Source organism: Miniopterus natalensis, chromosome 11 (genome assembly GCF_054644295.1).
Source record: "Miniopterus natalensis isolate mMinNat1 chromosome 11, mMinNat1.hap1, whole genome shotgun sequence".
In the NCBI taxonomy this organism is placed as follows: Eukaryota; Metazoa; Chordata; class Mammalia; order Chiroptera; family Miniopteridae; genus Miniopterus; species Miniopterus natalensis.
This window is the reverse complement of record NC_142091.1, coordinates 61,335,260-61,347,264: the sequence shown is the minus strand read 5'-3', so window position 1 is coordinate 61,347,264 and position 12,005 is coordinate 61,335,260. Positions and strand designations below refer to the sequence as shown.

The window sequence follows — 12,005 nt, the reverse complement described above, 5'->3', positions numbered from 1 at the left end:
GGGACAGGGTAGAGAAGGGGAAGAATGTTTGCACACAGGAGGTCAATGGTAAATAGTAACAAGCAAAGGGTGGCGAGACAGAAGGATAGCAGGTGCTCAGAGAAATCCCGTATGTGTGTCTTTCCAAATAGCTCCTATTGGCTGAGTCTTGGGTTTGACCTCAGTGTAAGAGTTAGCTTTATATGGAGTCTGAGTGGTTGGACTAGTGATGGTATCCATGTGTCAGATCAAGGCTTTCTCAAGGACAGCAAAACTGGCTTATTGCTACAACAGGTCATTGCTGCTTGGCCGGCAGAACAGAGCCCAGGCCCTCATTCATCAATCTACCATTGTTTAAAAAATATTTCTTGAATGGATGCTCTTGGGTGCTGGACATACAGTGATGAGCAAGACAGATGTGGTCCTTGCCATCTTGGAGCTTGCAATTTAGAGAAGAGAGACTAAAAAAAAAAAGTTTAAAAAAAAATTGGAGTGTGGCAGTGAAACAAACAGAACAATGGTCAGATTTTATCTCATTCTGTGTCGGTTCAGTTCTGCTTGTTCAGTCCCATTGTGTTGCTCAGAAGGCCTCACTCCACACAGTGTTATCTGGCCACACTCTCAGCATCTGTGGAGCAGTTCCTGTGCAGCACTGGGTTAGTCGCCAGGGAAAACAATGATTCCTCAGTGAGTGGACAGCCCAGCCCGCCTATGGAAACAGGGCTTGACCTTAAGGAGACATCACTGTGATGTTAGGATGTTATTAAGCTCTTATCGCCTATACCTCATATTGGCATTAAATTAATGTGAGGGCAATTCAGAGGAGGAAGCAATTAATTTCACTGTTTGCTGATTGCCTGCCCGGTGCTGGGTGCTGCTTCTCTTACGGGGAAGCCACACTTGAGCGGCCCGTTGATGGCCAGGGCACCGTGCCCGAGCCCCGTGGCAGTGCAAGCATTTATCCAGCAGATGGCGCCCAAGTGATCCTTTCCGACGGTTTAACGCAGAAGGAGGGCATCCTGCTGGATACCATCTGTAGGCCCCTGGCATTTTTTCCCTGAGTGCCATATAGAACCTTAGAAGGAAGGAGAAGTGGCAGGCAAATTCCAGAAAGAATACTTTATATTTGAGTTATAGAGCACTGAGCAGACATTACAGCACCTTTATTTGGTCATGTCCTTGACAAAGTTTATGTTAATTATTATTAACCCAACTTACGGTAGTATTTAAATCCATTATGTGATTGATTCATTCATAACCATTGACAGGTTATATTAACCAAGGTAATAGGAGAAGGGCCTGAAGTCACTGAGCTCAGGGGAAGACTGTACTCACATCTTCCCGCCTAGGAAAGAGTGGTTTAGTAAGCTCAGAATATCCAGGTTAGGGAAAGGAGCTGATTCTTGTTTTTCTTTCCCTGACTTTTTACTTTGAAAAATTTGTCAAATCTACTGAGAGTTGAAAGAATAACAGTACATTCATATACCTTCCACCTGGATTCACCAGTTAACATTTTCCCACACTTGACTTTGTCTCTTTTACTGCATTCTTTTATGGACTCATGAATTTAATTTTTTCCATGTTTCATAAAGTTATCACCGTTTTTCGTTTCAGTGCTAAAGTTATCCCAGAATTGGCCAGCGAAGCCCCTTCAAGCTGACTCCACTGTGTCATTCTGTAAGCAGTTCTTACTCTCTGGTCTGGAACCAGCCATTTCTCCACGAACCCTGGTTCCTTTTGTGGAGAAAGGCATTTAGGAACTGCAAGCTGTGTGTTGGCTCTGAGCGGGGCTGATATCTAAAGTCAAAATTAAGCCTTCTTCTCAATACTTCTTATACTGGAGAGTAGACTTAAGTGGACCTGTTCTGCTGACTTCCAGAGAGGAGTTTATTTAACTTGGCCTCAGACTGAGTTTCTTAGCCACCAAATGAGAGGCACATGAGAGGTACCAAGAGCCACTCTGTATGCCACACTTTTAGCTCGCATTACAGTGATCCCAGCCTTTCAGATGCTGAAGGATCCAGGGGATACGAGAAGGTTAGGAAATCAACCCAGATAAGAAAGGATTTAATTTTATGGGGAGAGATTATAGGACCCTAACACATTTTATCTTCTTAGTCATATTTTGGATAGAGTCAGAGGAGCAGAGGAACTGGCCATAAGCCATGCCCCAAAGTGTTTGTGGGCTATACTATCAGAGGGGAGGATGATTTGTGAGGCTGGTCCTTGAACCATACTGGGAATGATCAAGAGCAAATTTGTGTGTGCATGTCTGTGTATTTCTGTGTCTCTATATGTGTGTGTGTGTGAGAGAGAGAGAGGGAGGGAGAAACTCCCACAAAGCTGTGTATCACTGATTAATAGAGCTGTCCTGGGGAACCAGAGAATCACGTGGTGGAGTCACTGAAAACTGGCTCACCTCGCTCTGGTCTTTGGCTTCCTGACACTCCCAGGAAAGAAACAATGCCCAGTTGAGTCCAAACTGGGGATGGGTATTATGTGGGGATTAACAATAGGGCTTGGGACCAGTAGGGCCTGGATTTGAATCTCTACTCCTTCTGTGACTTTGGGCAAAGGTACTCAGTCTTTGTAAGTCTCAGCTTCCTATTTTACCAAATGGGGGTAATAATAGCAGCCCCTCAGAGGATTTTTGTGAGGGTTAAATGAAGCACTATCTATAAATCCCTTACTATGGCATCTGGTACATAGTAAGCTCTCAATAAATGGTGGTTGCTATTCTTTATTTTTTTAAAAAAAAAAAAGTTTTTATTGATTTTAGAGAGAAAGGGAGAGGGAGAGAGAAACATTGATGTGAGAGAGAAACATTGATTTTTTGCCTCCTTCCCATATCCCGACTGTGGACTGAACCCACAACCTGAGCATCTCCCCAGACCGGGAATCCAACCAGTGACCCTTCGGTGCAGGGGATGACTCTCAACCAACCCAGGCACACCGGTCAGGGATATTCTTATCATTATTGCTAAACCAGGGCCATAAAGTAAGCTCTTCTTTTTCTTTCTTTCCCTCCCCCCTTCCCTTCCCTTCCCTTCCCTTCCCTTCCCTTCCCTTCCCTTCCCTTCCCTTCCCTTCCCTTCCCTTCCCTTCCCTTCCCTTCCCTTCCCTTCCCTTCCCTTCCCTTCCCTTCCCTTCCCTTCCCTTCCCTCCCCTCCCCTCCCCTCCCCTCCCCTCCCCTCCCCCTCCCCCTCCCCCTCCCCCTCCCCCTCCCCCTCCCCCTCCCCCTCCCCCTCCCCTCCCCTTCCCTTCCCTTCCCTTCCCTTCCCTTCTTTTTCTTTTGAAAAGGAAATCAATGTAAGGCGAAAGAGGAAAAATAATATGGCAGAATTCCCTAGGTGACAAGAAAATATATACTGGACATGAGGAGGTAATCTTCCCAGGATGAGTATTGTATGGTAAATTGCTTCTTATATTTTATGTGCTGAAGCTCTTTGGCTCCAGGGAATTAATGTTTGAACTTTGCAGAAGATTTTATGTTGTCAAAGAACTCACCTATCATTGCTCAGCTTCTGGTTAGGGCATAGGCATGAAAAAGGCTTCCTTCCTGCTCAAAGAGCAAGAAATCACTTGATAAATCAAAGACAATTCACAGTTTTCTTTAAAACCATCAAATATCTATGAATAAAAAATTGATAAGAGTCTAAACTGCAGAGGAATGAGTCCTTTCTGGGTGAGCAAGTGATCCAGGATGCTTCATACCCAAAGCCAGCTATGGAGGTTGGGGGCAGGGCAGGTGAAGGGGCGGGCCTGCTGGAGGAGGGGGCGGAGCCATCCAGGCTTGTGAGGAACCTGTGGGCTGGCCTGTTGAACTTCAATCTAAAGGAGACCCCAAAGCAAAGGCCATCCTCTCCACCAAGTATTCTCTTAAATGAAATTTTGCTGAGCAAGCAGAGGCTGGGACAAGTTGGAAAGCAGAAGATCTTGGGATAGTATAGTTTTGTAGCTTCAAAAACTTGTAATTTCAAAGTCTTGCAGCTATGGAGCTACAGGAAGTTGGACAGTGGGGGAGTGTTGAAAATCAAAGACAGATTTTGTTAGGTTCCTGGTGCTTGAATTTCAAGACCCTTTTGGAAGGATTATAGCCTCAGGCCTGCCTCAAGCTATCTTAATTTCTGATTGAATCAACCTAACCAGTCCCTCATCCCACCTGCCTAATAGAGAAAGGATGTTACCAACAAAAAAATTACATTTCTTATTGTGAAGAAGCAAGAGAACATGACCTACAGTCAAGAGAAAAATCAGCTGAAAGAAACAGACCACGCATGAGCAAATATTGCAATTTTCAGACAAGGATATTTTTAATAACTTTAACATAAATATATTAAAGGATCTAGAGGAAAATATGAATATAATTGAAGAAGGGAAGAGAAATTTCAAAATAGATTTGAAAAGTGTGTAAAAGAACCAAATGGAAATCCCAGAAGTGAAAACTACACTATCTAAAAATTTTTAAAAAATTATTAGAGGAGATTCACAGCCAATTCGGTACAACAGAAGAGATTGGGGAACTTAAACACAAATTTAATAGAAATCAACCAAACTGAAGCACAGAGGAAAAACAATGGAAAGGTTTCAGTGTTCTATAGTCTTTGTGCTTCCCTAGTCCAGATCCTGTCTTTTGAACTGGACTAGCAGGTTTTCCTCAGTGTGTGTTGCAAATCGTGTGTTTGTTGTGAATCCTGTGTTTGTTGTGAATACCCGGGAAGCTCTGGGGAGGACAGACTTTGTGCAACGAAGTGATGGATGCTATTCTTTCTGGACAACTGTTTCAACTGGACGGACAGACCATTTGGTACAGAGGGGAAGGGCTTTAAAAATGGTTTGACTGCACAGATGTTTGATTCTGTCTTGCATAGCCTTTCATTCAGTTAATTAACTGTTAACTGAGCACCTGCTCAATGCATATAAAGGCATGAACATGACAGACAAGGTCCCTGCTCCCACGTAACTGTGTCATGAGGGAGGCAACCAATTGCCTAAAACAACCATTATGAAGTATCAAATTGATTGGGATTATCAGCCAAATCACAGAGTGAGCTGTCTGGACATCTAGTTGTTCCTCTTGAAGACCTAAGCCCCCGATAAAAGCCATCACTTAGCACTTATTGTGAACCAGGCATTGTTCATGCACTAACTCATTAATCCTCAGCATAGCCATTGTACAGGTGAGGAGACTGAGTCACAGAGGGTTAAGTAACTTTCCCACTGTCTTGCAGCTTGTAAATCGCAGAGCCAAGATGCCAGTTCAGAAGCTTGGCCCCAGAGCCCAACCTCTCACCCTCTATACTAACTTACCCCTTGATGTGAGAGGCACTGGAGGTTCTCACTCCAAGCACCTGTCTGCAGGCCAGCAGGTCACAGTAGGATGAACCAAATCACGTGGCAGGTGCGAGCTCTCTTCCAGCTCCTGGCCCAGTACATGGCTCACTCCCATGTCATCATCCAGGCCTTCGTTCTGTTATCACTGTCTGGGCTCCTGGGCCTAATGGGTTTAAGGCTCTAGCCAATCATGTAATGAGGCTCTTATGAACCCTGGAGCAGTGGTCAGAACGTGGGCTGTCCCTGTCATTCTTGTGCCAAGATAGTGTCTCAGATCCAGACAAGACCCAAGAGAAATAGCATTGGTTTCCATTTATTGAGCATTTCCATGTGCCAGGCACTGGGCTAAATGCTTTATATACAATATCGATCTCATTTAACCCTTAGACCAGACAAATAGGAAAATACAACATGGCAGTAGGTTCTACTACTATTCTCATTTCCAAAGGAGGAAACCCCTTGGCTTAGAGAATCTGGAGAGCTTGGCTGGGCTCACACAGCTGGTTAAAGGGTGACCTGCTATCTGGCTGCAGTCTGGCTTCCCAGGCCGCCCCTAAACCACCGGGCCCTGTCTCCCGAGCCATCTCTGAAGGAGGAAGGAAAGTGCAGATCCCTCTCTCTGCCTGAATACTTTCTTCTGTACTTTTTTTCCTTAAGAGGAAAGATTACAGAGAAAAAAGAAACTCAACCACTTCTCAGAAGGATGTTGTGTCTCTCTCCTGCCCCCACCCCCTCCCTGCTGGAGACAACAAGACTTTTGTCTGAATGCTGGGGTGTTCGTTTTCGTTGGGAACCTTCCAGCTCTCTTACTGGTTGAGAAAAGAGTCAAATCTCCTTGCAGCTCTGCAGAAACAGGATCTATCCAGCCATCTCTCCTGTTTTGGCTTGCAGCAATGGGGAAGGGTGGGTGGGTGGCTTGGAGATGAGTCCAGGATTTGAGGGCCCAGCCGACAGTCTGGTTTCAATGGCAAATTCCCCTACAGTCAAACACACACACACACACACACACACACACACACACACACACTCACACCCCTTCCTCCCCTGCAGCAGGACATTGTCAAGGAATCTGAGCACGTCTTCGGGCCCGTTGCCCGCCTGGTCTTTCAGACGCAGGACCACCTGCTTGGTTGGCCAGCAGTACTTCCTTGGCGGGGACACTCAGCTGTGTTCACTGTTCTGCCCCAGACAGAGAGGTGCAGTTAGCACCCTGCACCGAGGCCCGCCACCTCCCCTGCTAGGGACAGAAGTGGAAAGGGAGCTGGAGGAGTCCCTGGACGTGGGGTGGGAGCGGGCTCCTTCCTCCTCTCCCCTGGGCCTGATACCCTTCCCCCGAGCACATTTCCGAGAAGTGCCTCTTTGTCTCTGGAACTTGTCCCTCCCCTCCCGAGTGAGGAAGAAAACACCATGAAGCATAACCGCGATGTCGCTCATGTTTTGGAATTTTGGCTCCTTCTGAAGGGCAGGTCCTGGGCCTGCAGGAGCAAGTGGTCTAGCGTCTCGCATGGCCAGGGGCCAGCGTCTACGGGGCTGGGGGCTCTGAGCCCTCCACAGGCTGCATGAGATCCTGGGGCGGGCCAATGCCTGAGTGGCCTTGCCAAGGAGACCAGACTGGGACTGGGCACCAGCTCCCCCTGGACGTGAGGAGGGGCCCAGGGACTCTGCCGTCTGACTCCAGCTTCCGTTTGCCGGGAAACAGCATTTGCTGCTGGTTCTGACGTGGGTCCCTGCAGGAGGTTGGCTGTGGGAGCTGAGATTTAACACCTTGCGGCTGGGAAGCTACCAGTCCCAAAGGGCGGAGGCTGTGCAGGAAGATTTCTTTTTTTGTCCCTCACACCCAACGCATCATTTCCGTAGCCGGGAAGCAGATGGGCAGACGGGGAGATGAGTGTGAGGTGTGCAGGAGGGAGGAACGTGCACTCCAGACGAGCAGGGGGAGTGGTGAAGAGTCAATGTGTCTTGGAGAGGGACGTGTGGAAAAATCCTGCTATTTCAAAATGCAGTGGGAGAGGGCTGGGTCAGGAGGCCCCGAAGACAGTGTAAGGTACCAGCCAAGACCCAGCCCTGGTACTTGACAGACTCAAGTTCAAGTCCCTGCTCTGCCACCAGCTAGCATTTACTGATGTTTCTGCTGAGGACTTTCTGTGCGTAATCTGATTCAAGTCTCACAAAACCTTATGAAGTAGGTGCCAGTTTTATTCCCATTTGACTCAGGTTTCCTGAGGTTCTGAGAGATGAAGTAACTTGCCCACATAGCCAGTGAGGATAAAACTGTCTGAAGCCAAGGGCAGGAGGATGCTGAAGTCTCAATTCTTCACAGTGATTTAGCATCTTCTGATGTCCTGGCCATCTGGCCTCAGGGCAGTCTCCTCACTTCCATCCTTAGTGTTCCGCATCTGGGAAATGGGGAGATGAATGCTGCTCCCCTCTGTTTCTCATGGGAATTAAATGAGAGAGTGGTTATTAATCTTTTAGCTAGTGCCTGGCCTATCATATCATTTATTCATTCGACACCTATTCACGGAGCACCTGTTATGTGCCAGGTACCGTTCTATGTGTCAAACTAGAAAGGTACCAGCTCTACCAAAATGAGTAAACAAATACACTAGATAATTTCAAACAGTGAGATGTGTTATGAAGAAAAGCTGTAGTCATGACAGTGACCGTAGCAGGGTGTAGTTCCAGTGTAGCTGGGGGCTCAAGGAAGGCCTCTTTGAAGAAGTGGCAGTTGGGGTTAATTCCCAGAGGAAGGAGATGTGGAGGAAGACACACCTTCGAGGTTAAGGGGACAGCGAGGGCAAGGCCCAGAGCTGGGAACAGAAAGGAGACCTATGTGGCCGGAGCAGCATGGGCAGGCGGGCGAGTGGCAGCGGAGGCCAGTGAGAGGGTGAGGCTGGGCCGTCAGTGAGGGGGGCCGTGAAGGCATAAGGAGGAGTCTGCATAGTGGACGGCCTTTGGAGGGCAGGCCTAGACACGAGCCCCAAGTGGAAAGCGGTAGATGATGCTTCCCACTGGGGGAGCAGGGCAGCCGCAATAAAAATCCCAATAAAGAAATGATGTGTGCCACCTAGCAGTAGTTTTCACAAAAGTAACAAGCCTCAGACCTCACAGTTTGTCAAAGGTAGAGTTTGGGCTCTTTTCCTAACGTCATGGGAATATTACTGCCCTAATCTTGCCATGGAGCAGTGCCTACTGGTATTAATATTTTTATTTTTAGAAATAAGAATTTATACTTTGGGGGTACTTATTGAATATAATTGCATATCCACAGTTCATGATTTCTGAATAGAACTGGATTTATGTATAGAACAGGGATAGATAAACTTTTTCTGTAAAGGGGTAGATAGTAAATATTTTCATTTTTGTGGGTCATATGGTCTCTTGTTGCAGCTACTTAACTCTGCTGTTATTAGCTTGAAAGCAAACATAGACAAAGCATAAAAGAATGGGCATGATTCTGTTCCAATAAAACTTTATTTACAAAAAAAAGGCAGTGGGCCGCTTTTGGCCCATGGATCATAGGTGGCCAACTCTTGTAGAAAATATCATTTATTTACATGACCCAGATAATATTTTTCTGTAAAACCAATTCAAAACATTTCCTCCAAACTCTTTTGTAAAACTGTGCTTTAATATAAATTATATCATGTTAAATATGATATTATTGAATGATGACTCAGTCCAGTGGTTTTCAAATCTTAGGGATTCCTTGTATTACCTACAGGGACCAGGGTGATAATGAGGGTGGAGGGCTTTGGGTCGTTCTGCTTCTGCTTTAACCAAGAGCCCCTCTTGGGCCCCTGTTTTAATTGGCGGTCTTCATAAGAGTTTGCTTGAGAAAAAAGGGTTGGAAGCTAGAAAAAATGAAACCCACTAATCCAGTCCAACTAGTTGGACATTGTATCCACCCTCCAGTGTCATGCATTAGAGAGACATTTATTACATAATTGCTCATAGAACAAATAGATTTTCTAACCAGATGGAGGTGAGTCAGCAGAGTCACTTTGGGGCTATATTTGTGGGGTGGAGAATATGCAGGGAACACAGACCAAAGGGTCTTATGTAGGTGCAGACTCTGGACAAAAGCCACAATGTCCTATGAAGAGCTGTGGAGAAGGTCTGCTTTCTGAGCCTTTTGAGGTAGGGACAGCAGGCTGGCATATGGCAGCCCAGAGAAGATGATGGGAGAGTGGCTTGTGTACAGTCAGGTGCGGTTAGGTTGGAATCTCTACTCTGGCCCTCAGTAGCTACGCTAGTTATTTCTTTAACTCTCCGGTTATCTATTTTCCCAGCTGGAAACTGGAATAATTACCACTTCCCATCTCGATCTGCTGCGTGGACTGAATGAATCATCCTACGCACTTGACTGGCTCATTGCTAGGTGCTTCAGAAATAGTAATTTCCTTCTCAGGGTATGGGATGAGCGCAAAGGCTCTGGGGCCATCTACCATCTCTTTCCTATTGACTCAAAAGTCCCTGCCCCGATCTTCTCTTCTCAGAATGTGGCCAGGTTCTGCGAGCCTCGAAGGGTCAGATTTTTTTGGAGAGCTACCCCCTAAATGCTCACTGCGAATGGACCATTCACGCCAAGCCTGGGTTTATCATCCAGCTAAGGTAAGGGGCTTGGGTCAGAGTCAGGGATGCTGGGGTCATAAGGAAACTCAATAAAGGGATCTAGGGTCCTGGATCCTAGTGACCCAGGGGGCTAACCATCAGCACCTTATCCTTAAAAGCAGGAAACGTGTATCAGAACCTTTTTCTTTACCTCTTATTGATTCAGTGGGATAAGGCCTGGTCAAAACTTTGGCCAATTAGCTCTGGCCAGGTAGATCAGTTGGTTAGAGTGTTACCAAGGTTGTAGGTTCAATTCCAGGTCAGGGCACATACAAGAAGCAACCGATGAATGCATAAATGGGTGGAACAACAAATCAGTGCTTCTCTTTCTCTCAATCTCTCTCTCTCTCAAATCAATAAATAAAAATTAAAATTAAAGAAACTATGGCCAATTAAATGCTTGTCATTCACTGCCCTATACCCTATACCAGTGGGGCTCCATTGATTTTGACCCAAAGATAACACAACAAAGCAAGATACTGAGAGTAATGTATTCATGGCCAAATCTTTACCGAGTCTTCCTGTTCACTCAGTACTGGGCTGGCTTCCATGGGAGGCAAATGAAGAACTGAAAGGCACAAGTCTAGCCTTCAGGGGATTTACACTCTAGAACAAGGTTCCTACTTGTCACAGATCCTTTCACTGATGTTCTCAGAAAACCACCACCACTCCTGTAACACATTAACCAGTTCTCTCACTTGTATGGAAGACAAATTGTTTCTTCTATGGGGCTTTGAGGTCCACACAAATGTTCAATTTATGCCCTAGTCCCAAGTAGAGACCTGGTTTTATTGTAACTATAGATAAGTAGCGCAGGAAAGTCCTGTCTGGTGAGTACTGTTCACTGCTGCGTCTTAGTGCCTGGAACAGTTCTTAGTGCCTGGAACAGTACATGGGACACACCATAGGTGCTTGATGGATAGTTGCTGCATGAATAAATGTTGAAAGAAGTGCTCTCTGCCTCCTGTGTCACCTCTCCTATTCCTTTGTAGACAAGTGGAGTGGCCCATTTACCCTCTGGGTTTCTAGGGACATTGTCCACTTAGCTCCTCCCTTTTCTAACCAGTGATGAGGTTGCAGTGATGGAAATCTCTAATCTTCTAGGGCACAGGCTTTCCATAAGTATTTTCTAGATGGATCAATGCACCCAGAGGTTGCCCCTTGCCAGCTGGCTCCTCAGATGGCTCTCTGGCTTCTGGGAGGGGCAACACTGCATCCTGCATTGTAAGGATCCAGCAAAACAAGTCCCTTTCTTATCTCTTCCCATCAAAATTGGCCCTTGGTAGCTGGTGTCTTCACTCCCTGAAGACCTGGGGTTGGGAGTGGGGCTCATTAATTGGACTTTCTGAAGGAAGGTCAGCTCAAGTTGCAAGTGAGGGGCCACACTGTTCTGCTTAATGGGCTCCAGGCAGGGTCCACCAGGGATGGTAAGAGCAGGTATTAAATGCCACGTGTTAGCATTTCAGCAACTCAGGGACCAAGCCCATGGGTCTCCTCAGGGGCCTCTGAAGAGCTTCTCCAAGATCCAGGATGCAAAATAAAATCCCCCAAAACAAAGTCCAAAATAGTGGAGAGATTGAGAAGCACATCACCTGCCTAGGAAAAGGTCCTAGGGAGCCTTGGAAATAGATAGATTTCTTTCCCTCTAGTCAAACCTGGGCTGCTGGCCAGGGAGAGTAATAGTGATGGAAACTCTCTGAAGCATATGCACAGTAATCAGCCCACATGCTGAGCAGTCAGCCCTGATGCCCCTGTCACCTGCCACAGCCAGGCCACCACAGAAATCTCTTTTCTTAGCTGTAAAATCACCTCAAGTCCATTTACATCTGTCTCTACTGCTACCATTTTACTTCAAACCACCATCCTTTCTCACCTGGATTCTCTCAAGGCCTCTTATTTCACTTCCCTGCTTCCACTCTTGCCAGCTCTGTAATCTCCTCTCCTCAGAGTGACTACAGCGATCCTTTAAAATCCTGTATCAGGTCATTATTCTGTTATTGAAACCTTCCAGTGCCTTCCTATCAAGCTTGGAGTAAAATCTGAACTCCTAACCATGCAGGGTCTAGCTCCTGCCCTCC

At 46.4% G+C, this 12,005-nt stretch overlaps 1 protein-coding gene across 6 annotated transcripts in view; it reads left to right on the top strand.

Moving 5' to 3' along the window:
- Nucleotides 1–12,005, top strand: part of PAMR1 (peptidase domain containing associated with muscle regeneration 1) — a 64,079-nt gene that overhangs the window by 24,850 nt on the left and 27,224 nt on the right. For 5 of the 6 annotated variants that reach the window (XM_016206216.2, XM_016206218.2, XM_016206220.2 and 2 more), the window contains one exon: nucleotides 9,813–9,927. In XM_016206216.2, the coding sequence (XP_016061702.2) occupies nucleotides 9,813–9,927 (115 nt within the window). Of the gene's footprint in view, nucleotides 1–9,605; nucleotides 9,695–9,812; nucleotides 9,928–12,005 lie in introns of all 6 variants that reach the window. The other variant, XM_016206221.2, reaches the window with a different exon arrangement.